Source organism: Phalacrocorax aristotelis, chromosome 7, assembly GCF_949628215.1.
Source record: "Phalacrocorax aristotelis chromosome 7, bGulAri2.1, whole genome shotgun sequence".
In the NCBI taxonomy this organism is placed as follows: Eukaryota; Metazoa; Chordata; class Aves; order Suliformes; family Phalacrocoracidae; genus Phalacrocorax; species Phalacrocorax aristotelis.
In genome coordinates, this window is record NC_134282.1 from 20,870,862 (window position 1) to 20,897,064 (window position 26,203).

Genomic DNA, 26,203 nt, shown 5'->3' on the forward strand with positions numbered 1-26,203 from the left:
CTCGGGAGGGACCCGGTGCGGCTGGGGCAGGGCCACAGGCGTGGGCGAGGAGACGCGGCCGACCCTGCCCAGTACGACGGGCCCTACAGTACCAGAGGCGCCGCGGGGTACGGCCGCACCGCCGGCCTGTGGCCCGGCAGACCGCGGGCAGGCCGGGCCGCTCCTCCCCGGCGGGCTCGGGGCCGGGCCGACGCCTCCCGCCGTCGCGCTCGTCCCCTCCCCGCTCCGCCGCGGCGGCCGCGGGCAGCTCTGCCCCGGGCGGGCGGGCGGGCGAGCGCGGGGCTCGGCGGAGGGGCGGGCGGGGCGGGGCGGGCCGGGCCGCGGTCCCTATAAACGCCGGGCGCCGCCGCGCTCCGGCTGAGTGGCGCGGTGCAGCTGCCGCGGCGGGACCGGGCTGAGAGCTGCTGAGGGGAGGTGAGCTGGGGCCGGCTGGCCCCTGCGCCGTGCCGCCGCGGGGCTGCAGGAGGAGGACGATACGGGGAAGGCTGGAGGGCCCGGGGCGGCCGTTCGGCGCCCGGGGGGGGAGGAGGAGGTGGGGGGCGGCGTGCGGGCTCCGCGGCGGCGGGGGGGAGCCAAAGTTTCCCTGTTGACAACCCGGAGGCCGCTGGCCGCAAATGATCGCTCCGGACGCGTTATCCTGGGTGCCGGTGGGCTCTCGGGTGTGCTTTGCCTGTTACCTGCTCCCACGAGCTTCCCAACGCCGGATGCGTGGGCGCTGTGGGGTGAGTGGGTGCTTCTGGCGTGGTGAGTTTCTTCTTCTTGTTGGCTCCTTTTGAAAGCAAGGAGGTGTCGTGTCCCCCCTCCAAGGAGTCTGTTTCCAGGCTGGCAGCCCCGCGCTCTGCCCGTGCCGGCCGGCCCCGGGCGGGGAGCCCCGGTTGCCCCCGCCGCCGCGGGAAGCGGCCGGGCCGCCGCTGCATCCCCGGGCCGGCGGGGGAGCCCGCGGCTGCGGGAGAGGGGGCGCTTCCCGAGCATCGCCTTCACCGTCAGAGCTTGAAAACTGGAAGTTGCTCACTTCGTTAGTGTCTCCTGTCCGCTGGGAGAGAGAGCTTGCTTTTCTTATACTTTAAAAAAATCCTAATTCAGTTACTAACCGAGATTTTCTTTAGATATTGAGTCATAGAGAAATGGGGGAGAAGTATTTACAGCCATTGCAGTTTAGGGAGGAAAGGGTGTATATATTCTGTAATGGAAACAGGATTTGGATAGTGCTGGTGGCATCAAATTGTGTGATGAAGCAGAGAACTCGTTAGCTTAAACTCTTATCTTGGCTTCCTTTTGAATAATGTGGGAGCATGCTTCATGTACTGACTTCTGGGGGGATTTGGAAATGCAGAGTACACCTCCGGAGAGAATCTTTTGTCTCACGGATAAAATGGTGTTCAATATCTTGGCTCAATGTTGTGCATCGCAGGAGGCTCTTCACAGAGAAATAGAAGCTTTGGAGATACCATTATACTAACAAATATGTGTTAAAATGTCAGATTTGCCTTAAAACTTGAGAATATCTGCCTATGGATTAGAGGCCTACGTGTGATTACTTCTCTTTCCTTTTTTCATGTTTGCATATGATTCTGAAACATGGTTTGGTTTCTTGTGGTTTTAATTGTGTTATTGGGCAACTTCCTGAAAGAGAAACCTGGTAGACTGATTATTTTTTTTCACTGGACTAAAAATGACTACTTCTCCCTTCACTTTCTCTTGTGTGAGCATTTAGTAATGTCTTGCCCCCTGCTCTCCACAGGTTTTCATTAGAAACCCAGGTTTGTAGGGACTATTCACAAAATGTATGTAGGTGTGAGCAGCTGTACTGTTGTGTAGCTTCGAAAAAGCGGAGAAGCTGCAGAAATCCATGAGCAATGTGAAAAGCAGCTGCATGCCTGCTGAGTGATCAGATGAGCCTTTAAAGTGAGGGGAAAACTAATGCAAATAAAAAGGCAGAATGATTAAGCAGACTGATTCAAATATATATAAGATGTGCTAGCTTGGAATTTTAGCATTTTATGGGGTGTGATTAAACATGTGAGAATAGCAGCCGTTTGGCACAGGAGTAAACTTTGAGTAATGAATGCTAGTCCACAGCTTCTTAATAATTAGGGACAAGTTATATGTCAGACAATCTGTCAGCAAATTTTGTTAGTAGCTTAAGATGCTGAAAAGCTGCTTATTTGGATGTTACCCTTGTATCTGCTCCCTAGGTATCAGGATGTTATAAAAACTCCTCTTTGCTTCAGATGGTGATATGGCCATCGCTGTAGACAACTGTCTATATATAGCTCTGTGCACCTCATGTGGGAGGTGGTATGAACTCATGTCAGTACAAAAAAAGAGAACAATAGGAATCCGCAGTGGATTTTGTCTCAAGGTGTGTACAGAAGTGTTGAAGCTTCTGTTTGGTGTTGTCATTGACAACCTGGAGAGCAGCATGTTTTAGTGGCATGTGGAGACTTTTAGTGTGGGTCTCTAAATTGCACAGCCAGAGATGTGTTCTAGTCCTAAAGCTTCTTAACAGCATACTGTTAGGCAAAAATGTCAAGCAGTGATCCCAGTAAGTTGCACAAGGCATTTTTAGACTAGATTGAAGTGTGTGTATGTGTATAAATAAATAACCACCTCACCTTATTGCTAGGAATTAAAATAGAGATGCTTATAAACTGCATACCTCTACAGTAAGGGAATAGTTCAGAGGGAGTTCTGGCTAGGGATTTGTGTTGCTTTTGTGGTGGGCTCAGTATCTGCCCGGCTCATGCAGCCGGTTATGGCTTTTTGATTCTTGCTAGGCAACTGCGGTGCTCATGCTTGAAAAAGCTGAGGCTCAGTGGAAGATATTTCTTGGAAGCTTGAGTTGGGGTTTTCTGGACCGCTTGGGTTGCTTAATCACAAGCATGCGTGAGGAAGCATGCTTTTGTAATATTAATTAGGGGGAAATCCAACCTAATCATCAAAATACTTCCAGTTAGTTGGTCTGTTAACTGGATTCTACTATTCTTTAGGGTCAAAGGTTTCACACACAGAAGACAGGGAAAAGATGGATTAATCATCACTAATCTGTAAAGTGTTGCTGGATGCAGTCATCTTTGCATGCCTCTGGGCATCTTCCTGATCACTTGTGACATAACTTAAAAATCATGCTTGACAGCAAAGTACTAGCTTGTAAGTACTGTGTAATTCAGTGCACCTATGCTAACCATAAACAACTCCTGAATAAACAGTGATATTAAGAACTGACTCTTTTAGTGTTGGAGAGCCAGTAGCATGGAGTAACCAACCACCTACATATGAATTTAAAGATTAACAGTGTAAACTAGAGAACTATGAAAATATGAAAGCGTTTTTATTGAAGTAAATAGCGTCTGTGTGAAAATGAGAAAGATGAGTATGTGCAACCATGTACATGTATGTTAAGGTGTGTCTCCTCCATGATGGTTAAAATGATGGTGTGGGAGGAGACCAGAAAGATAAGAAAATAAAGGTGGTAATGTTTTACAGCTGTAGCTACACAAATGTTTAGGCTGGCATGCTATGGAGAAAAGCTGTCCTGTGTTCTGCTTTTTCCTGTCTCTTCTTTCAGTACTGGAATCTAGTTCACTACTCAACTACATGAATACTTCTGCAAGCACTGTGGAGGCCACTGCTCAAGCTGGAGCCAGTGATCATGGACAGGAAGAAGATGGGGCCATTAGTGGCGATGCTAGTATGAGCCATAGTTTCTTGAGTTGTTTGTCATGGCCTTGAAATAAGCTTAAGTGCTAACTGAAATGCTTTATTTATCCTTTTGCTCCTCTTCTTGAGCCGTGTCTGTGGAAACACATGAGTTTTGGCAGCTACTCTATCTTGTCTGTGGTCTGGTGTTCACCTTTAGTAGCCAGAAAGATGTTTTTGCTTATATTTTGAGGCTGAAATCAGGAGATGACTCACGCTGGGGCCTGATAAATATGCCACAAAGCAGTTTAAGTATGAAAGCATAGTCATCTTGTGGATTGATCTCCCCATGGTGGAAATCTCAGTCTTGCTGACCATGCTCAGCAACATGATGTAAACCATGTGCTTCAGGTAGCTCTTCCCTTAGAAACAGTGGCCTGAAGTTCTTTTTAGTATCTTGGTACCATGAGAACAATTATGGAAGGCATCAAGACTGATTACCAGTAAGTTCTGAACTGAAGACCCCTGCTCAAGGCTGTGTATATGTAGTGGTCTCAGCATGTGGCTAGGAACTGTTTGTTTGTGAGAAATATTAGTTGTCAGCAGACTGTGACAGCTGTAAATGCTGCTAGAGACCACAGTGCTAGTATTGAGAAATGCTGGTACCTCTTAGCTCTCTTAGTTCAGATGATGGGCAGATCATACAAATTCACATTCATCAGCTATGCAGCTTTGACCAAGCTTTGTTTTCTTCTTAAATGCTCTTATTACTTAACAACTTGAACTTGAAACAACTATTCCTGCAGAAGGGCATGTTGTGGCATTTAGTGGTGGTCCTCACTGCTGCTGAGGTGTCTATGTCATCTGGTCTGAACTGCAAGGTTCTGTTGGCCAGAAGCTGTGAGTGCCTTTTGAGGTTTCTTGTCCTGTTTTAATAGGAGAGGGGCAGTCTCTGTCACTGGCTCTGACAGGAAGAAAAACAAGAGGAGAACTGAACAAACCTCTGATTTTCCCTCTTCCATTCTATTACCTGTTTATAGCCTTAAGCAACCTAAGAAATTCTATGTAGAAGTTGGTAGATTTATCTGTTAGCTCTATGTCTCCATCTTGCTATGTACTTCCCCTTCCAGAAGGAGTAGTTCATGTAGCTTTCTCAGCAATGAAGCAAGCTTGAGCCCTCCAGCTGCTCTGGCAGCTCAGCTTAAGAGGCTGCTTTCCCAGCTAATTGCCTACTTCCTCTGCTGAGGTTCGTCATCTGTGTTACAGAAATAGCGATGGACTGTGCGGAGGCTTCTCAGCCAATGCAGCTCACAACTCAGCCTACAAACTTTCAGTCTGAACTGAATCAGATGGTTTAATATACCAGATTGTGACCTGCTCTTGCAGGATCCTTGTGCATAGTTCATACTCAGTTGTCCCTTTTTCCTATGGAAACTTAAGTCTTGCCTTTCCAGAAACCTGTAGTAAAACCAGTGTGATTAGTCAGAGGTGAGGACAGATTGATGAAAAGAGTGTGTTTTCTTAAACACAGGTCTTTTAAATAGCTGTTAATTTTCTTACTAACCAGTTCATCTAAGTCTTGCAGATGACTGAGGAGGTGTCCATCTGAGTATAGTTAGGGTTCTTGGCACAATGCTTCATTCCTGTATCCTTATACTGGGTGTGATTCCTGCATCCTTACAGTATCTGACTTCTTATACTTTTGTGGTTGGCTGCTTCTGTAGCTAGGGAGGGGAAAAAGATGAATATAAGTAAACACCTATATGCTGTAAAGAAAAATGTAAATATCCCTATCCTTTTTGGGTAATCTTTAAGCTAGTTCCAAAATAGTTGAAATCTAGTGTCTGATGTTTCTGTGAGCCTAAGTTTGTTTCAGTGATGTTGTCCTGGATGTAGAAAATCAATATTTTTTTTCCTCTTAAATATTAACTTTATTCCTTAGCTACATTACATTTTAAGAGTTACATTTGTTATCTAGTGTTTCAGGTGAGAACAGGGTTTCTAAATTCACTTGCAAACCGGAAGCTGTTTGATTATAAATGTTGGACAGTATGATTAATAAATAAAAGGCTAGTCACCTATCACTCTGCAGATCTCCAACCACAGATGAAGTAAATAGAACAGTGTTCCTGATCTCTCAATGTATGTTGTCAGATGGTAGTATTCTCTAGATACGAATGCTTTAAGTTTCAGATCTTGGATATCAATGAGTTTGTGTAAGTACAAGTTCTTATAAAAGTTCTTATTATGGACAGAGAATACTGCAGTTATTACAATTTTTATGGTGAAATGAATGCATCAAATACAACTCTAACTCGACAGAACTGCCAACACTGTTATTACCATAGACTTACTTCTTGTAGTAGGAAAATAATTCAACATTGCTAAGTTTTTACTTACTTGTCTTCAAGAAACCTCACTTAAAATAATGGTGTTTGGAAGACTGAGAGCCTGTCTCTTACTTGTTACAAGTTGGGCATCTATAACCAAAACATGCGTAGGCTTTGGTCAGATATCTTCTGGCTGATATGTCCTGCCATCTCTCCTGGCTTCCCAGAGGTATAAAAATATTATTGCTACATAGAAAACCCCATTTTCAGATATGCTGTGGTTCAATCTGGGTTTACAGCACGTGGAATGATGGGAACTAGGCTTCATAGGGTGTTTAATAGGAAACACAAGTGCCTCTCTTGTAAAGTAAACTAAACCTAAAAGGTGTAGAATCCAAAGGCAAACAATTAGCCATCTTCTACTCTGCAGCAGCTTGCATGCCTTGTCAAAGCTCTACTGAAATTTTCACTATTGGTTTGAGGACTTGATTCTGTTTTCAGCTTTTTTTTGCAAAGATTTTTTCTTTTGCTTGACAGTTCTCTAGGTCTGAGTGCTCCAGATACTAATATCTTAACCCTTCTGAAGAAGGATCTGTATTGGGGAGGTCTCAATGTTCGATCTGCTCAAGCACAGCTCATCACACAGTCTCAAAGTGGCCATGTCCACAAGGCTATTTCTTCTCTCTCAGCCTGGCTTGTGCAGGAGATGGGGCACGTATCGCTGGCCAGCAGATGAAAATTTCACTGGGGAGCAAGTTTCAGTTTGTTCTGCGGGGGTGTAGAGGTGCAAGAGTCCTGCTATCAGATGAGTCCTGCATCAAGGACCACAAAAATGATCCAAGGGCTGGAGCATCTCTCCTGTGAGGACAGGCTGAGAGAGTTGGGGTTATTCAGCCTGGAGAAGAGGAGGCTGTGGGGGAGACCTTATTGTGGCCTTTCAGAACTTGGATGGGGACAATCTCTTTAGCAAGGCCTGTTGTGACAGGACAAGGGGTAATGGTTTTAAGCTGAAGGAGGGTAGATTTAGCCTGGATATATTGGAAAGAAATGAGGGTGGTGAAGTGGTGGAACAGGAGAGGTTCTGAAAGTCTGGAGAAGAGGTTGAAAGAGAACCCAGAGATTCTGGACTCTAGAATCCCAGAGAGGTTGTGGAGGCCCCACCCCTAGAGACATTCAAGGTCAGGCTGGACAGGGCTCTGAGCACACTGCAGGGGGGTTGGACTAGATGAACCCTAAAGGTCCCTTCCAACCCAAACCATTCTATAATTCTTTGAATAAGGGTTTCCCCTTAATATTCTTTAAGGAAGAAAAGAAGGTCAAATACTACAGCAGAAGTGAGTGTTAAGGTAAAGGTGGTGGTGAGGGACCTGAGTTGGTAAGACACCAGCCATTATTGGTCTAGCACCTTGTGGAGTTAGTTCATGAATCTGTACTTATGCAGCCCATTACCAAAGAGTTAATACCCTGTACCTTATTAATGGGAGCTTGCAATCCCGTAGGTTTGCCTTTGGCTCTTAATGAGCTTGTATTTGCATAGTGAGCATTGTTAATGTACAGTAAATGTGGGAACTGTGGTTCCACAAGGCTTTTCCTCCACAAAAACTTAAAATGGGAGCCTGGGTTATGGACCTGATGGTAAGTTTTAGGCAAATGCTTTAGTCATTGAACCATCATTCCCTCTACTGGGGTGAATGCAGAGCAAGAGGGTATAGCTTCACTGCCATGTTGTGAAACACTACTGTGCTGCATCTTTTGGGGAAACTGGTTCTGCAGCATTAGTCATGATGGGCTGACTGTCCCATGCTGTTTCTTCATTATGTTAAAATAACCATGGTGCATGAAGAACTTCAGATCAACAAAACCACTTCTTTAATAAAGTGACACCAGTAAATTGAAAACATAATTTTCTTTAGTCTTCCTGATACTGTAAGATCTTAGAGAAGGCTGTGGAAACTCTGCTTTAAATACATAAGTAAACACATAGAAACTCTAACAATAGTTGTTGAGCATACTGTAATGAGAGGAGACAGATAAAATTTGAGAATGGTGGTAGAACTGTAGAGTCCCAGAATCATTTCCATAAGCCTCCTGCCCTGTGGTATCAGCAAACTTTATATTTGCTTCATGAAGCAGAGCTCAAGTTGGCTTTTTCAAATTATATATGAATGAGGGACGGAAGCAAAAAATACATAAATGCTTATCTGTGTACTTGAAACTCTGAATAGTGCTTGTGTAGCTGTCATACAGTTACAACTAAGTGTTGAAATCAAAAGCTGCCACTGGTCAACTTTACAAAGACCAATTTTACATCATGCAGTGAACTAGCATGAGCCACCACTAAATGCCATAGAAGACACATACTAGTGAGAATCAGTCTGGCTTATGAACAGGAGACAGGAGAGTACAGAAAACTTTAAATGGAGCTTCTCTGTGCTTCATGCAAAACAAACTCCCAAGATATGGTGCTCAGGAGTCTTCATAAAGAAGCACTAAAATCTAACTTTCTGCTCATGTGGGAACTGTGCTTGGACAAAAAGATGGTTCCTATCTGGGGCCAGCCAGTTTTACAAGCCGGTGTTCTGGGAAATTCCCCCATGGCAGGGGAGGCTGGTTGAACACAGCTGAACGGGAGGTGTTCCAGGTGGAGATGATCCATCTTGGAACAAACACAAATGCACTAACAGAGAATTAGAAATAGCAGAGAAAGGGTTAAAGTTGAGAGAGGAAAGCCTCAGGACCAGTACCATGTTCTTTGCACTTGGGTGCAAGGTTGGTGGTAGTGCCTGAAGTCAGACCAATATCTTAACATACAAGATTTAAAAAAAAAACCTTCTGACTTATCTCTGTGTACAAGTTATGCTTATCTCATGTTGACAGTAACTTATTCCTCTACAGAGCAGTGTATCGCTAAGCTATTTAAAAGCTAGCAATCATTCTTTCTTAGTAATGCTCTGCATATACTAAACCTTCCAGGTATTGAGTAATAAAAATCTGTTTTGCTGTATTAGATACTTTTCATGTGACCTGATATGTTGATATAACATGTTTTTTAGTTTTGTATCTATGGGGATGTCTGTGGGGTTTTTTCCTCACTCCTTTAAAGCAGGAAGCACTGGAAGGAGTTGTTAGATGAAAGGGAAGAGCCAACATTCAGGATGTACCAGAAAACCTGGAGGAAGATGAAACATTTCACGGTTCTGTTGTGTGGAGGAAGCCACTTCTATATTCAGACCATGGATCCTGCTGCTCTGAACCCAAAAGTGTGTTCAGATGTAGCAGAGGCCAAGTAGCATGGCAGGAGAGGCTGCTGAAGCTGGAGGCTTTGGGATGTAAAAGGCTTAGGCAGAAGGGGAGTTGCAAAAATACAGGTGGGGGGCAGAGAAGCCGCCTACCAACAGGCTTGAGTGTTTTAATATGCTGCCAAGTGTGCATCATCTGAAAAACAAGACCCAGCATGTGACCTTCCTATTGCAACCAGAGTGGCCTCATTGCTTTGTAGAAACAATTGCTGTGTGCTCAGCCAGCTCCTTAAATGACTGTTAACAAGTTTAGTTGAGTATTTATTCAGTCCTGCTGGAGAGGATTAGTTAAATGCCTAAAGTGAAATTACTTTCTTTGAGCTCACATGTCAGTTGAAATAAGACTTTTAAATTAGCATAGATGGCACAGACAAGAAACATCAACATCTCAAACTTGAAGTCCCTGAATGTTCGTGCCTGCCATGTGGGCTCAGGGACTCTGAGCTTTTTGGGTTTGATACAGTGAGACCAGCAATGCTGCAAGTCTGCTTTTTAGTTTTACTATGTTTAGCTGTGCTTGCTGCTGTTTTAGTTACAGCTATTGACAGAAGTGAAGTCTGATGTCTAAACTTCCTTATGCTTGATATGTCTTTAAAGGCAATGCAGAATCCATTTTGCAGCTGCAAATATGAGCCATTTGGGTCACACCTTATTGCTATTGAAGTCAGGCTTCAAAATAAACACTTGGAGGTGTCTTGTAGGAAACTATCATACATACAGTACTTAGTGCAGTTGGTACAGATATCTAAATCTGTACAACTCACTATTTCTTCCTCAATTCACTTCAAAGTGTTCTTCAGGCTCTCTGGGGCAGGTCTCTTCTCTAACTTATATTTTAAATCTGGGTATTTTTTCATCTCACATTTTTGCCTCTGTTCTCAACCCAAGCTCACTTCTCTTCTTTGTCTTGGGAAGAATGCAGCAGCTTGGTCTGGCTTTCTGAAAATGAAGTCCTTCCTAAGCTTGTCCTTTCCTGTAGGAGGATCTCCATGCTCAGCAGCTTTTTCAGCCTGGGGCTGAAGACTTAACTTCTCCCTGTTCCACCAAATGCCTTTCTAGAGCAGATCAAACAGCCTGTATTAATGCAACTTTGCTTTGTACCAAGCGTTCTGCAAATGGCAGGCTGAAAGCATCGTGTCCTCTTTGTTGACATAAATACTTCCATAATAACTTCAGCCAAAAGCTTAAACTATGCATTGTGTGGGTGATCTGAATAGCTGCGCCTAGTGAGAGTTGAGTACACTGCCTAGCATGTATGAAGGTTAGTGTTTGCAACACCGGCTAGAGGATGAGGTCATCTGGATATTGGTAGCCTGAAGCTATTTCATCATCTGTCATGAAGCAACACAAAATGCAGATACAACACTGGTGGTGTTCTCCTGCCTTCCCTAGAGTTCTGTGCCTGACTGGACTACTTGTATAAAAATATGCAGTGGCTTAAACTAGGCTCTGCGGTTTGATATACGTAGTAACTGCTAATTTTCATGGTGTACAGTATGTGATATGGTGCTGCTCAGTGAGGCAGGTGGCATAATGGAGTTCTTGAAATGCTTGCTGTGGCCAAAGCAATCTCTCATACAGCTGAATGCATGATGCTGTCATCTGTTTTGTTTTTTTTTCTTTTTTTTCCCCGAAACTTTAGCATTAGGGTTAAGAACTGGATTTCTGTAACAAATCAAATTTGGTTTTTTGTTCTTTATTCTCTAGGTGTATTTCTTTGGGTCAGTGTCTGTTTAGAAGTTTAAGCTGCGGGATGTTGCCCTTCCTATAAGTTATCAATCTAAAAAGTGGGCAGCCTACTTTGAAGACAGTTTTTTTTTTTTTAGTCCAGCATCTGTCAAAAGCCCACAACTATGTAAATGAATTTGCCTATACACCTTCCTCCTTCCCAGTTAACTTCGTAAAAAAATAAAGGTCGTAGGCAAAGAAATGCCAAGTTTGTATTTTCGTTTGACTTTCTGAATCATTAGATTCAAATTTAACTATCACTAAGTTTTTTAGCTTCAGCATTATGAAAGCTTGTTGAAAGCTTGTTGGTATTCTGTATAGCAGGTCAACTGTTTTCCATCCTACACATCCTACATCCTTTTGGATTTTTTCTCCTTACACTCTACTTAAGCTGTTTCTTTGTTTCAGGATATGCAAATGCACTTCTTGTTTCTAAACTCCCTAGAAGTTGAATATACTGAAATCCATACCGGAAACATCAATAACATGAATGCCACTTCTACTCAGATGTGAAATGAGCTCCTCAGTTAGCTGGCTAAGCTATGCAATGCAAATGGCAGGGCCAAGAAGTGACTGCCCTGTAACTAATGCTGAGAAGCAGTTTTACTCTTTTTCCCATGCTCAGAGCACTGCACAACTTTGTTTCACTTCCTGAGCAGGGATCTGCTAGAGATTGTGCTCCACAATAGAGACCAACCTGCCTTAATGGCGTAGGAAGAGGTTAGATTAGCATGGAGACTTCTGGAGAAACCAGGTGTAGGAGGTGATAATTTTCCCCTGAAACAAAAAACCAAAACCAAAATTCTGCAGCAGTGGCCTTAGGAGCAGAGTTGGGTTGTTTGACAGGCTTTGCACATGTCTCGTGGAGAAGATGTAAGGCTGTTGGTAGCTGTCACCCTGAGTCTGGCAGGGGCTGTCACCAGTGAAGTAGAAAACTTGGGACTTGCAATATAGTGTGGTAAAGGCAAAGAGGAGAGAAATGTCTGACTACAATTAGGTTTGTGCAGATGCAGTACATAAATGACAATGAAACATTGCTTTACTTGACTTCATAGAAGTGTCACTCCTGTCTTTGCCTTCATAATATACTTATGGCAATGTAATGTGTCAAGGGTAGATGTGCTCAAAATAGCCCAATATCTTCTGGTTTGCTGGCTGAATCTGGTGGAGCTGCCTCAATCAAAAGCAGGGTTTTCAAATTACAGCTCAAATTGTGTGCTCTGTGATTGCGTTGTCTGTCGCTGTCCCCTGTCTCCATCACTACATGGGGCAGGCTGTATTGCACCACTATTAACTGCCTGCTTCTAAGTGCATCTACTAAGAATCTCTAATAGTTGAGGTTTTTTGCTGAGGTACCAGGTAAAGGTAAAAGTTTCATTAATATTTGGATTAACCATTTTTGTTTCATCTGCCTGTTGGGTCTCCAGGTAGGGAGAAGAGATGGTCGCCAAACCACCAAAGAAAACCCTTAAACCCAAAACCTAGCTTCTCTTGGAGTAGCAAACCAGTTGCCTCCTGCAAGGCAGCATTGCCATCAGTGTAGAGCTGCTGCCTGGGACAGAAGGAAGCCTTCCCCCTAAGAACAAAACTAGATATTTCAGGTGGGGTTTTTGTGCTAGTACCAAAGAACACTTAAGAATATTCCTTATACTTTATTAAAAATGTTAAGTTCACTTTTCCTGTCAGGCTGCTGGTCCTTCCCATGACTGACTTCCTGCTGTAGCAAGTGGTGTGGGGGGCAGGACAAATCTAGGGAGTGACTCCTGTAACCTGCCTCAGAGGGCTCAGGTGGCATTTGGGTTTTCCTCCTGCAGGTCTCGGCTGCAGCCACCCAAATCAGGTCTAGTTGTCTGACTAAGCTTGAGTAGTGCCAGCCGATGGCTGGTATAGAGTTCCTTTGGAAGGAATGGTACCTCAGTGACTCCAAAACTGCTTGGGGGACTAATATGTTGATGGGAAAGACTTAATTAGCAGGCAGGCTGTTAATCTCCTTTGTAGGACAGCATTTCCACTTTTTCTTGTGTAACTTAAATCAGTCCAACAGGTTCCTCTGGTCACAGCTATTCTAACAGTTGGGGGGGTGGGAGAGGAAGATGTCTCAGCTCTTGTGTTATTTCATGTTCAGCATTTGGTTTATTCTGGGCTGCAACAGCAAACTTTGATAAAGCCAATTCTGTCCCCTGAAATGGTGTAGAAGAAAGTGGAAATGCTGTATTTGTTACTTTCAAGTGTTTTAGCACAGCTAAAGTACATGCTATTAAAAGATGATTAAATGAATCTGTACAAACACCAGCTGGTTTTCTGGTAATCAAGTGCTCCAGCATGGTTTGAACTTGGCAGCGTAGGTAGGCTGTGCAATGGCAGAGCTCGTTGGTGCAGTACGCCCTTTCATGTGAGTGGGAGGCAGCTGTGAATAACACCTCAGCTGAAATGCCTAAATGCTGTTTCTCTGCTGGCCTCCAGCTCCAGGGCTGCTGGAGCAGAAGAGCAAGTGTGCAGTGCTGAGCAGAGGGCTCAACAGGAGGAGACCTATTTTTAGTTTTTTGCATGTGGTATGCAAATGAAACTTTAATTGGTTGTATACCTTCTGCAGCCTGATCAGCTTTTGGTGAACTAGGGAACTAGTTGACTCCTCAACAAGTTTGAGAGACTAAAGCTTAAGTGTGCTCTTAGCACCAAAGTCAGCTCAGTGAGAGAACAAGGGTTGCTTGTTAGGCTGAAGATGGAAGTGGGAACTCTGGAAATGTGCAGTGGACATGTCTTAAAATAAAAAATGTTGACTGAACTTCTCAAAGGTGAGCAGGGAACTTAATTTCCCAAAGTAGGAGATTATTGCATGACTATTCCTCTAAGTACCTGTTTGCCCTAACAAAAAAGGGGGTTGAGTACACCTCCATGAGGAAGAAGCACAGCCTAGTATTTTCCAATGCTTAAGATTTGGGCTTGGCTCTCTAATGAGTTGCTGAGAGGTCCTGAACACAATGTTGCTGCTGCATGTGCCTCAGATCCTAGGAGGTCATGGCTCTAACAACACCGAGTTCTGTTAGGTGTTGAGTCTGCAGATGAAGATTGGCCTGTTTGGAATGTGAAATTCCTTCTGTACTCATTAGCGACTGAATTTTCTTAAATGGAAAAAATACAGGCTAAAATCCAAACTTTAACTTGCATTTTAAAATCTAAAAGTCATCCTCTATATTCCCATCATGGAAAACGCTAGTTATGCAGCTAACTCTTATTATTCTAGGCAGGTGTAAATTCCGACAACAGAAGGTCTGTTTGCATATGTATACATGCTTCTGTTCACTGCAGAAAATGATCTATAAAATGTACTGTGCATCACACCTTAGTGGGCGGGGACCATACCACAAGGCTTCTCGGCACTAATTTATCCTAAAGGGCAGTTTAAATAGGATGCCAAGGCTCCATTTAACTGAACTGCCAAACTGACTTATGTGTGCTGGGAGGTAGTCTCCCAACTTGGTGGCTTTTGTCATGTTATATAGTCACGGTTACCTAGCTATTTTAAGATTACCTCTGCTTCTGGAAACCCTTAGACCTAAAATACTGGTAGTAGTAAAATGCAAGTGTGAGTCCCATTGCCAGAGATCTGTGAATAGTGTGTGGAGCATGTGCAAGACTTGCCTGCTCTTTAGGTAAACAAGAGTTTAAGTTGAAAATAAAAATGCTGTACTTGTGAAAGCTGACTTAACTTCCCCTCTTTTTATCTTACAGGTATCTCCAACCAGAAATCATGAACTGGCACTTCCCACTTCTCTTTGCTCTTGGGACTTTAACATCTGTGTGTTCCCAGTTCAGTTTTTATCCTCTGGAGGAACTTAGCTCTGATGTTGGAATACAGGTCTTCAATCAGATAGTGAAAGCTAAGCCTCAGGACAATGTTGTTGTTTCTCCTCATGGGATTGCTTCAGTCCTGGGGGTGTTGCAGCTGGGTGCTGATGGCAAGACAAAAAAGCAGCTGACAACCATGATGAGATACAGTGTAAATGGTCAGTAATTCTCAAGGTGGTTTTGGGTGTGTTTTGTCAGAATCCTCATGCTGTTTTGAGATGGCTTTCAAAGTGTGGTTGATTGCATCAGATACCAATTAACTCTGTTTACCAAAGCACAAAATGGACATGCTTGAAGTTAATTGGCAATTTGAGTATGGACATGTACATATACTTGAACTAGCTTATAAGCAGCTTTGTTAATGACTTCAAGGCCCTGGCTAGAACTGCCTTCTTCCTTGCAAAATTGATTTTCCAGAATAGTGTTGATGGCAGTCCAGTGCCAGCGCTATGCAGGAAGGCTGTGCTATCCTATTTCAGGCTGCACTGAACAGCCCTTAATGTGCCATTCCTTAGATAACAAGGCAAGAGAATACGTCTCATCACCACATTGAAAGCAATGCAATCCTAACCATAAAATTGATACTTTCACTCTGCTCTCCATCTTTGTTTACTTGTGTTTCTGCTGTCAGGATCCCTGAATCTGTAGTGCTCTCTTCTTGCAATAGCCGTTTCTGCTTGTCTCTGTGCCTGACACTGCATGCATCTGTGTTTATATTCCTCTGCCAAAGTCTGCCCCTTGAGAGGGTCTAGGCTGAAGGTTCTTGCTGCTTTACTTTGCATGCTGAGTATTTTTGTGAGTGTTTGCCAGCAAGACTTAACATCTTAGTGCCAACATTCTGCCTGCCTTCCAGGAATAGGAAACCCTCCAAGAAGTAAGTGCACATTTAAATCTTGAGCAGTATTGTCATATAACGTGTTGTCCTGTCTTCATTTGCTTTGCTGTTTTGGTTCTGGGTTTAAAGTATAGGAAAATGATTTGTCAGCTTAAGATCTAAATGTTGTAGCTTGAAATCTCTTCATGGGATAATCAACTCTAGGAACATTTGGATGTCTCAAAATAAGTACTTGCAAAAATTTTAAAGCATTATATCAACTGGTTTTATTTGGCCTGCAGACTTTCTAAGCTTAACTATGAGACACAGAGGTTCTCAAACTCCTTAGAAGGTAGCCAGTACCTTGTTACAGATACCTGTTAAGGGATGCTACCTATTTCTTTGCACATACCTCCTCTGCTCTTGTTCATGATTGCCTTACAGTCCTTTGGCCACTACAGCAATTGCTTCTTTGGAAAGGTAATAGTTGGAAAGTATTTCATTTATCTTTAGCTGTCTTTTAATGCAATTTAGCAGCTGGAAGCAAAGAGGAGAGCCAGCATCATGAGACCAGCCAGCTCTCCCTGGATCACCAGCAAGTGCTCCGTGGGCCACCAGTGGTCCACAGAATACAGTTTGAGAACCTCTGTTATGGTATGTTCTCCAAAAGAATTTGCCCATAATGTTGGAGAGTGAACATGTAGAAATTAGTACAAACAGTACTGCTAAAGCATTCATGATACATGAAACAGCAAAGCCATCTGAGGCTTTTTCTTATATGCAGCTAAGAGAATAACTCTGAACTAATTTATTTGCTTTATAACTCTTATCTCAAGTTTGTCTACATAAGGAAGCAATCTGGAAATGCTTCTGCCTAAATTGTATTGGGAAACAGAGGGAGCCCATTAATAGTGGATGTGAGAACAGCCACCCAAGGATCCTGTGCAATGTAGTGGTTGAACATGAAGTTGCTTGCCTGGCAATAGCTTCCCTGTGTAGACAAGCACTCATTCATAAGCCATAACAACAGGGAGAACTGGGTATGGTGAACATAGCAGTTCTTCTGTGCTGCCATATGCCTTCTCTCATACAGTGAAGGAGCTAGCAAGCACTTGATACAAGCTGCTTTCAGGCCCTAAGGATCTTGACTGTAAGCACTGGAACCTATTGCTTTCCCATTTTTCTTTTTTAAAGGCAAGCTCATGTGTTAAGGGATTGATTACTGCTTGAAGCTGATTTAGGCCAGGACCTAGTCTTTAAGGAAGCTAAGACCTGACTTGAACCTTATTATAGGAATCTTGACAGCTTCTTTTATTCTCAGTAGATGGAAAGGAAGGATGGTGAGAAAACAACTTTTACTTTGCACTTGGAAGTTACCGACCACCTGCATATTCCTGCAGACCTGTTGGCTCTGAGTGAGAAGGTTGAGCCCTTGACTTTCATTGTCACTGTCACAGAACTGACAGGTGACCTGGGCTTATGATATGAAATAAATTTTGGAACAATCTCCTCTGTGGAAGAGCATTATTAGTATCTCAAGATTAAGACTTGAACCTCAATATTATCCCCAGCACTGTCTGTAGCGTTCTAAGCAGACAGCTAGAGCAGCAGCAGGTATCACAGTGAAGGTCATATTTTTGCTGGGAAACAGTGGTGTTCCTCTGACGAGAGATCAGAAATGGGTATTTTGGAAGGCCTCTCAGAATGCCTGCTTTGGTCTCTGTTTCTAGTCAGTACTTAATGTCTGACCTCTTATGTCATTAATACTTGCATATAAAGTAACTGTTTGTTCATCATCTTATTCTAAATTAAACTTGTTCTTTCCAACTAGGAGTTGGTAAAGCGTTAAAGAAGATAAACAGGCTCATAGTCTCAAAAAAGAATAAAGACATTGTTACAATTGCTAATGCAGTGTTTGCAAAGAGTGGCTTTAAAATGGAAGTGCCTTTTGTTACAAGGAACAAAGAGGTGTTTCAGTGCAGTGTCAGGAGTGTGGACTTTGAGGACCCCAATGCAGCATGTGATTCCATCAACCAGTGGGTGAAAAATGAAACAAGGGGTGAGTATTGGCAAGTGCTTCTTGTGCATGGCAGGGTGGTGTCTGAAACATCTGATTTGGATGGAAATACTGGGGAAAGATGAGGAGGTAGAAAAAGCTCTGCCTTGCAGCTGAAAACTTCCTTTAAGCTGGCATTAGTGTGTTTTAAAGCTGGTGGGCCAGGAATCTGCAGTCTCACTGCCCCAGCAGATGTGCCTGTCTGGTGGCCTATATGTATAGTGTGTGTGCCCATCTGCCCATGGGATCAGGAGAGCTTCTACTGTTCTTTGCCTTCATACAATTGGTGAAAAGTCCAAGCAGAGCTTTCTTGAAGCTATGTTTTCTCAAACATGAAAGGTGCTTTCAAGCAACTTGGATGCTTAACTCAGTAAATCAGACTTCTGGAAGGATGTAGAGCAGGTCAGCTTTTGTTCTTACTGCCCCAAACTCTTGCATGATATGGCCATGTTCTTAAGAGTCATGCTTAGTGGAAGATTTTTAGTTAACCCTGCCTTGAGAACTCCTCATGGTTCAAGCTTCTTGGCATCTAGTTGTCAAGCTTACATACACTAAAGCCAGAGATCATGTTTTGCAACACTTGTAGCCTAGGTGAACTACATGTTTGGTATCTCTTGGAGTTAAAACCTGTGCCTTCTAGATGTGAGGGTGTGTTAATGATGTTGGATGTGGTATTTGTAAAATGAGGATGTCAAATTCTTTCTCTACCACGTCACCAGCTTTGTGTAGCAATGTTGCAAGCAGTGTGTGAATGGAGAAGTGTTTCAGCTGAAACTATTACCACTATAATATAGTCTTAAGATCTGCTCACATGCTGGAAAGGCTAAGACCCTGTTATAACATCAGCCTATTGATTAGCAAGACATGTTTGCTTCCTAATTATCCCAAAGATTTACTTTTTGACAAAGACTACCATTGGCTTTATAAACCTCAAATGTATTGCCCCATGAGGAGTTGGCACACTCACAGATCAAGAGGCCAAGTAATATGTGCTTCAGGTTCTAAATGAACAGCTGGCCAGCATTATGAGACCAAATACTCAGACTTCCTATATTTTTTTCTAGGTATGATCGATCAGGTTGTAGCTCCAGATGATATTGATGGCAGTTTGACCAGACTGGTTCTAGTAAATGCTGTGTATTTCAAGGGCTTATGGAAATCACGATTTCGCCCTGAAAATACAAAGAAACGTCCATTTTATGGAGCTGATGGCAAGACCTACCAAGTTCCTATGCTGTCGCAATTATCAATCTTCCGCTGTGGTAAGCTCAGTAACTCCCACTACCACCAATGATGCTTGTAAAATTTGCTCTTTTCCTTCAAACTGAACTGAGTTTGCTGTACATGTGGTGTTTAATGGTATTGATTACTGTAGCTGATGTAGGAAGCTTTGGGTTATCTTGTACTGCTGAGGTATGGATGAGCTTGCTGTGCAAGGGATTTAACAGTTGCTTAAGGTTGAAGACTCTGTTAGAGTACTTGCCTTATTCTGTTTCCTTTTAAAAGGAAAATCTGAAGTACCCAAACTGAGACCTTTTCAAGTTACTTAGGATTTCTTCTTACCGCAAAGCTTTATTGTTGTTTTTAAGGGGTGAGAATAAAGGAAAACTGCCAACAGAAAAAGAACCCTGAGGCTTATCTGGTGATGAGCTGTGATGAAAATTGGAGTAGAATCAATCTATGTTTTACTGTATAATAAAGAAGTGGGGCTTGTAGTCCCCAGTCCTCTGCGAGCCAAAGTAGCCCAGGGTTAGTATGTTGGCTCTGTCTCTCAAGGTGTGAAGCTGCCATTCAAATTCAAATAGTCACAAGTGAAAAGTAGTTCAGCAAGTTCAGCCAGACTTCCATCAGAGACCCTCAGAGCTGATACAGGCAGCCTGATGTGACTGACAATGTACTTCAGAGCTTCAGTGTTGCAGCCCTATGGGGATTTTATTGGTTAAAGTAAGATTGAAGCTCTGATAAAAGAATGCCTTCTGTTGTGTCCTTCCAAGAAGTGAGCAGTGCTGCCTGGAACTTGCTTCCATGTGCACTAAATACAGTCTGAGAAATAGGCCTGAGAATACAGCTTGCTATAAATACAAAAAACCAAGACCCACTGTGCTTTTAAGTGCCTAGTTTTACTGTCAGTAGTGCTCTACTAGTATTAGTAGATTTATGTTAAAGTAAACAGCTGTAACTTTCTGTTCCAAGCCTACATATTAGAGCTAATGTAATACTTTGAGATAACAGCTGAAAGTGTGAGCTGGGGGAGGTGGGGAAGCCTACTGCAGTGTATACTAATCTGTGGAGTCTGAAAAGTTCATAAATTAAGATGGGCTTTAGCAAGACTATCTGAAAGGTTTATGACTCTTGATTCTGATGCTGGCTAAACACTCCATTATGTTAGCCTGTGTAACTTAGAAAAGCTATGGAAGCATTAAAAGGAACAAGAGAAATCCTGCTGAGTTAGGACTTGTTTTAGGTTGCATATCTCTGGACATCCTGACGCAGGGCTTCTATCTTATGCTTCCAAAGGATCTTAAAATTTAAAATTTGATAAGTATCTTAAATCCCATCAGATGACTGTGAAGATGACACCCCCCCCATTTGATAGCGTCTCACTAGTAATGATAGTAGCATGTGGCAGATCAGGAAAGTAGTATTAACTGTTGGACAGTTTACCTTTTGTTACTGTTCTGTAGCTGACTTACGCAACCAGTACTTTGATCTGTAGGCCCTAGTCTGAGAACCACTGTTATAATAAAAGGAAATAATCAAACTGCCAAGCTTGACATAATTACTGCAAAATAAGTGCAGTACTACCAGTTTTCTAGCAATATGATCTCAGTCAAGGCAGGTTGCATGGTCCTGGCAACAAGATTAAATTTCTAATGAAGATGTCAATTTTCAGCTTGGGTTGACAAGTGCAGACATTCTTGAAGAAAGGGGAAAGATAAGGTCTTATTGCTGTCCAAAAACTTTACCAGCAACCCTGTCTGTAGTTAAACTGACAAGTTTTCACTTGAAATTCCTATAAAAAGTGTTTGTTTTCCCAGTCACATGCCAGAAATCCCACAGTAACTAAAGGGACTTGGAGGGAGAGGGTTGCTCAAAGACCATCTTCTTAGCACTTGCTGTAACTCCTGGAGGTGTTGCTATCTCACTCCTCATGTAATTGGCCTCCTACACTGTCTTGAAGTGGCTGTTCTCCACTACCTTGAAGGACTTGAGACTCCTTCTAATGAGATCCTTATTAAGCAAGAAAATGAAGTAAATGCAAGAGATGACTTCAAGCAGGACCTCTTCCAATAAGTCTTGGAGGAAGAAGCTTGTCTGCAAGGTCTCTTCAGTTTGGAAAGATAGTCTGCTGCTTTTTCTTTGTTTCTTGGTGCTCAGCTGGCTCTGGTACAGTGGAGATCTGAAGCAGAGATCCAGCTGACTCACAGACCTGGTGATTTCTGACATAGCTGGCTTGCCACTCTGGGCTGATGAGGTTTGTCTGGGAAATGGTATGCATACCAAACGCAAATGAGTATTTGCTTCATGGTGTCATCCTGTCTCTGCTTTCCATCAAACTAGCATCTGTATGGAGCCCATGCCACTTATGAAGGGTTGCCTAGCAGGAAGGCAGGCAGTCTGTGACTTTTTAGAGTCTGTTTAAGATGGGGGCAAAGCTTTCCTAACAGACTCTTATGGCAGTTGGTGTCTAAAGGTAAAACTGAGATTTAAGGCTGTAAAGATTATGGCTCACTAGCTTTACTTATTTTTTTTTTAGGCACTACAAGTACTCCAAATGAGCTCTGGTATAATATCATTGAATTGCCATACCATGGTGAAATGATAAGCATGTTGATTGCTCTGCCCACCGAAAGCACAACGCCGCTGTCTGCTATCATTCCCCATATCAGCACAAAAACAATAGGAAGCTGGATGACAACCATGGTAGCAAAGAGAGTGCAGGTTATTTTACCGAAGTAAGTACTAATATAATCAATTTTCCTTCAAGGAATGTTTTGGGGGTTATATATGTATATCTTCTCTGATACAGGAGGAACAGAGTGCTTAAGGTAACTTTCCTGCGTAATACTGATGCATTCTTTTTTGTTTGTTCCAACTAGATTTACAGCAGTAGCAGAAACAGACTTAAAGGACCCTCTGAAAGCACTTGGTATTACAGATATGTTTGACCAGTCAAAGGCAAACTTTGCAAAAATAACAAGTAAGCTATTTTTTTGGAATCCATGGTGGTCCTTATAGTTTCTGGCACTGAATAAAGAGGTTTTACCAACTCAGTTGTCTGTTTTGTCTTGGATAAGTGTTACCATGACATTGGAGCTAAGTTCTGTTTTGTAGCCACCCAAGCATGGCTGTTTGCTTCCATTGAACACTGCAGTGGGGTTTTTTCCCCTTCTCTTGCATTACATCAGTAAATCATATTGGTCAGCTTCTGAAGTATTAATATTACAACCTGAGGGTCTCAAGCATTGTCTTAAAAATCTATAGCAGGACTTCTGACAATACCATACTTTAGACTGTAACAAATACTACAACTACGGTATTTAACTCTTCCCTGAAGTGTGTGTCTAATGACTTTTTTTTGAGCTGTACAAAAGCTCATGGACTAAATTCCCAGTTTAAGGGACTGGACCAAACCAGAGCTGTAAATATTATACCTGAAAATGGGGATGTAGATGTTTCTGAACCCATGGCTCTAAAATGTCATCTTATTTCTGTCCCTTCTTCCACTAAACTACTGATTAGTTTCCACAGAGAGATCTAAATAAAGCCTGCCTTGTGCTGGCTTATTTTGAAAACAAATTTCCATGTTTCACTGAAAGCAAGGTGTCTTGTCAAGTGCGCTCTCCCTGCCAGCATTGAGATAAATGGGGGTGTAACTTAAATTCAGATAGCATTTTTTCAGTCATTCATTTAATTAAAACTAAAAATGTGAACATTTCTAACTTAAACCATCAAATAAGAACCTAATAAATGGCGAGGAGGGAGGAGTAAGATAGGCAATAACCTAGTTTTTTAAAACTACTACCTTACTACTGGTAACTTTTGGATACAGTTGCTGTTCTTCACTGCAACTGCAGGATTTCAGCAGGATTGTAGCAGCTTTTATTATTCTTAGCCATGCTAGCATAGCTGCTAGCTACAAAGTACTTCAAGACTCTTGCAGTTAGTTTTACTGAAAGTGCTTGTTCTCCTTGGGCTTTATAGGAACAGAAGGTCTTCATGTATCTCATGTTCTGCAAAAGACAAAAATTGAAGTTAGTGAAGATGGAACCAAAGCTTCTGCAGCAACAAGTAAGCAACTGTACTGATAACTGTCAGAGTAGGGAAAACTATATTAGACTAGACTATACTGCTACCACTTTGAGATCATTGCAGGAATGTGTTCTGACTTCAGATCAGTGGATGGATTTTACGTAACTTCTCAGGAAAATCCCTACTTGCTAATATTGATCAGACCATTGGTATACTCTAAGAAATGTAAACAGCAAAATTTCTAGAGAAGTATCTTCTAATAGCTAATACTTTGGCCACCAATGGGATGTTCCTGCCTATCCAGGCGGCAAAGACAACTAAGCTACTACATGCTTTGGGTGACAACCCAAGACTTCCAGATCTCTGTGGGTCTTGTATTGCCTTTGTAATACGGTTCCTATAAGAATAACATGTGACCTGTGTGGCTTTAAATGTCCGTACTGGTAGGTTTTAGGTATTTATCTCTACCTGTGCAAGCTTCTACTATACACTAATACTTCACTTGGATAAGAATATGTAATGTGTTGTGGTGCTTGCTTGGTCTAACTTTAAACCTTATCTTTTTTGCCAGCTGCAATTTTAATAGCCAGGTCATCCCCTCCTTGGTTCATAGTAGACAGGCCATTTGTATTTTTCATCCGGCACAATCCTACAGGTAAGCAGCATTTATATGTACTTCTTTTGCTTAGAAGTTGAATAGCAGCCTTGCAATAGAGACAAAAGCATGGAGGTACTGAATAAGTGTTGCTTTAAAAATAATTAATATTAAAGGCATAAAAATGTACCTGCAGGACTTCTTCATTTGGGATACAGCTCAGAACAGGAGAAAATACAAGTGTTGGCTGCAAAGTTAACAGAAACAAGCATGGCAGGTTCATCGGTAGAAAAGAATACTCTTTAATACTCATAGTTCCCCTGAGTGGAAAGGAAATAACTGTTACTGATGGTGAATCTGTGAACAGGACCTAGCTTTCTGATGGACAGTAAAATAGTCCTAGGGCAAAGGCTAGAATAGTGACTTTGGGGATCTAGGGTGTTGCCCCAGCCTGCTGTGAACAGAAGTGAGTGTTTGAACATAATGGTTATGGTTTCTCTGCAGTATGGGTTGACTCTCCTAGAGTAGAGCTGCCCCAGTTAGTTTGAATAACTCATCTACTTCTTGCAGTGACATGTGGATGATAGATACGCTAGTTAGTAGGCAACAAGATGCAGCTGCCAGCACTGGGGGAAGAGTAGGCTCCTGGCAGCAGTCCTCGTCCTGAGGCTCCACAGAGCCTCAACAGAACTGTGTGTCCCTAGAAATATGAGCTGGCCACCTATCCAAACATATGCTTCCCTGGGCTCACAAACTTGAGGGAGGCTAGACAAGACTGTGATGAGATGGCTTGGCTGTGCTCTGTGGACTTCATGCTTTCATGAGAAGTTTAACTGTATTTACCGGCTATGGTAATCCTTGTTTTCATTTCATCCCTTAGGTACAATCTTGTTTATGGGACAAATAAACAAACCTTGAATGTGGAAAATACTTTCTTCAAGAAGTAAACAGACTCATGTGACATACCCCTGTTCTGTTAAATATTTTGTACACTACTCTGACTTCACTCAAGAGCTAGTTTTAACCACTGACTAGGTTTTGAAGCAGAGGTCAACATAGTTCTGGCTTTGTGGGGAAAAATACAAATTGAAAACTACAGTATCTCTTCAAAATGTCTAAAAGATTCTCTAAACTACTGAATGGTTACCTATGCTAACAAACTTTTGAGCTTTTTCTGTATCTACTAAGAATTTTATGTATGGCTTTTGTGAGAGGATTTTAACAAAGAATGACAAACACTTCTATTAATGTTGGTTTCTTGTGTGTGGAAAAGGTCTAATTTTGTAGATACTGCCTATCAAGATTACTTTTGGTTCTTGAGTAACTTGGTACCTGGATATTCTTGGTAGAAATAGATTAAAAGTTCTAGCAATTTTTATTTTATATAGTGCATGTATCAGAGTTTTAAAACTAATGTGGTGTTAGATATACATCGCATTGTCTGTCTTATTGTAATGTAAACTTGTCATTGCTAGTATACACTTTCTATTGGATTTAAATTTTATATTTGTTTTTTGTACAAAGGAAAAAATAAAACTGCATTATGAACAGTCAGTGTTGTGGATTGTGGATGTGCTGGTGGGTATTTAGACTCAGAGCCCTGTGAAGTACTTGTGTGAGACTTCCTTCTAAGGGAAGTGAAAAGCGTGGGTCTTGTGAGTTTGTTTTTTTTTTTTTTTTGCGAAAGCTGCCATGTGAGGACATCTCAAGGCACTTTTGGAGCCTTTCCTCCTGTTCCCTATGGTCTAGGTTATATGCACATTTGCATGTCTTCAGCACCTTGCAGGACTTGCTGGAGTGGAAAACTCTTCAGAAGATAAGCAGTAAATCCCTTTGGCTTGTCACAGATGGTTCTTTGTTTGCAAGCATGTTATATCGCTCCTGTGGCAACTGAGGGATTTGGATGGGGAAGGTAATTCTTTGATATTAGCTGCTTCTCTTAAGGGCACACCTGCAGTGAGAGGAGGCTGGCTGATGGGGGTCTGTGGGGAGAAATTGCTGCAGTGTTTGACAGACTCAGCCCTGGTCTAAGTAGATGGTTCTGCATGTATCCACAAGCTGGAGGATGAATAAGCATTCAGCCTCTTTGTCAAGTAAGAGTACAAGATGAAGTAAAAATTCTTCCAGCAGAAAATACCTGAATGTGCCACAGATGGCCAGTCCTAACCCAGTGCAAAACCCAGGATGAAATCTCATAATATACTACCACAGAAAATGTACAGGTACTAACTTAGTAACAGGGACGGGAGTGACAAAACAGCTCTATAGGAAGAATGTCTGGCTCAGAGTGCTGGCTGTTCTTTTCCTGCTTGAGTTGATTACTGCAACCATCAAGAAGAATAAATCTGGCTAGCTGTCTTTTTATGGGATGTGTTGGCTGCCTACCACCAAATCCTCATAAGCTGGGAGAAAAGTGCTCTTGCTGCATGGATTCTTGTGGTGTTGCATGCCGAGGGCTAGGTCTCCTGCTCTCAACTCCAAAGAGGTGAATGGAGAAACTACCATGATGTAGTTTGTTCTTCCTGTCACTTCAAAGAGAAAGTGAGCCATGCAGGTGGGGTGGAGGGAACCAAACAAATAACCCACCCTCTAAGTATGTGACTGAAGTAAATAAAGATTCTGGTGCTGAGCCGGAAAGCT

The 26,203-nt window shown here is 42.4% G+C and overlaps 1 protein-coding gene across 4 annotated transcripts; it reads left to right on the plus strand.

Moving 5' to 3' along the window:
* Positions 1-310: 310 nt before the first annotated feature.
* On the plus strand, positions 311-25,117 carry SERPINE2 (serpin family E member 2). Of its 4 annotated transcripts, none has more exons than XM_075099218.1 (10): positions 326-414; positions 14,729-15,003; positions 16,194-16,313; positions 17,491-17,718; positions 18,780-18,977; positions 21,473-21,671; positions 21,816-21,916; positions 22,921-23,007; positions 23,540-23,623; positions 24,444-25,117. In XM_075099218.1, exons 2-10 carry the CDS (start codon positions 14,748-14,750, stop codon positions 24,479-24,481), a joined length of 1,311 nt encoding a protein of 436 aa, XP_074955319.1. In that variant the 5' UTR covers positions 326-414; positions 14,729-14,747; the 3' UTR covers positions 24,482-25,117. The 4 variants fall into 4 exon arrangements, with proteins under 4 accessions (XP_074955321.1, XP_074955319.1, XP_074955320.1 ...); XM_075099219.1 differs by having other exon boundaries at positions 16,197-16,313; XM_075099220.1 differs by lacking the exon at positions 16,194-16,313 and having other exon boundaries at positions 311-414.
* The last annotated feature ends 1,086 nt before the right edge of the window (positions 25,118-26,203 follow it).

Coding starts and splice junctions, on each gene's coding strand:
- SERPINE2 (XM_075099218.1), top strand. CDS start 14,748: ATGAACTGGCACTTCCCACTTCTCTTTGCTCTTGGGACTTTAACATCT. Junction 21,672..21,815: donor GTGCAGGTTATTTTACCGAA/GTAAGTACTAAT, acceptor TGTTCCAACTAG/ATTTACAGCAGTAGCAGAAA. Junction 21,917..22,920: donor AAACTTTGCAAAAATAACAA/GTAAGCTATTTT, acceptor TGGGCTTTATAG/GAACAGAAGGTCTTCATGTA.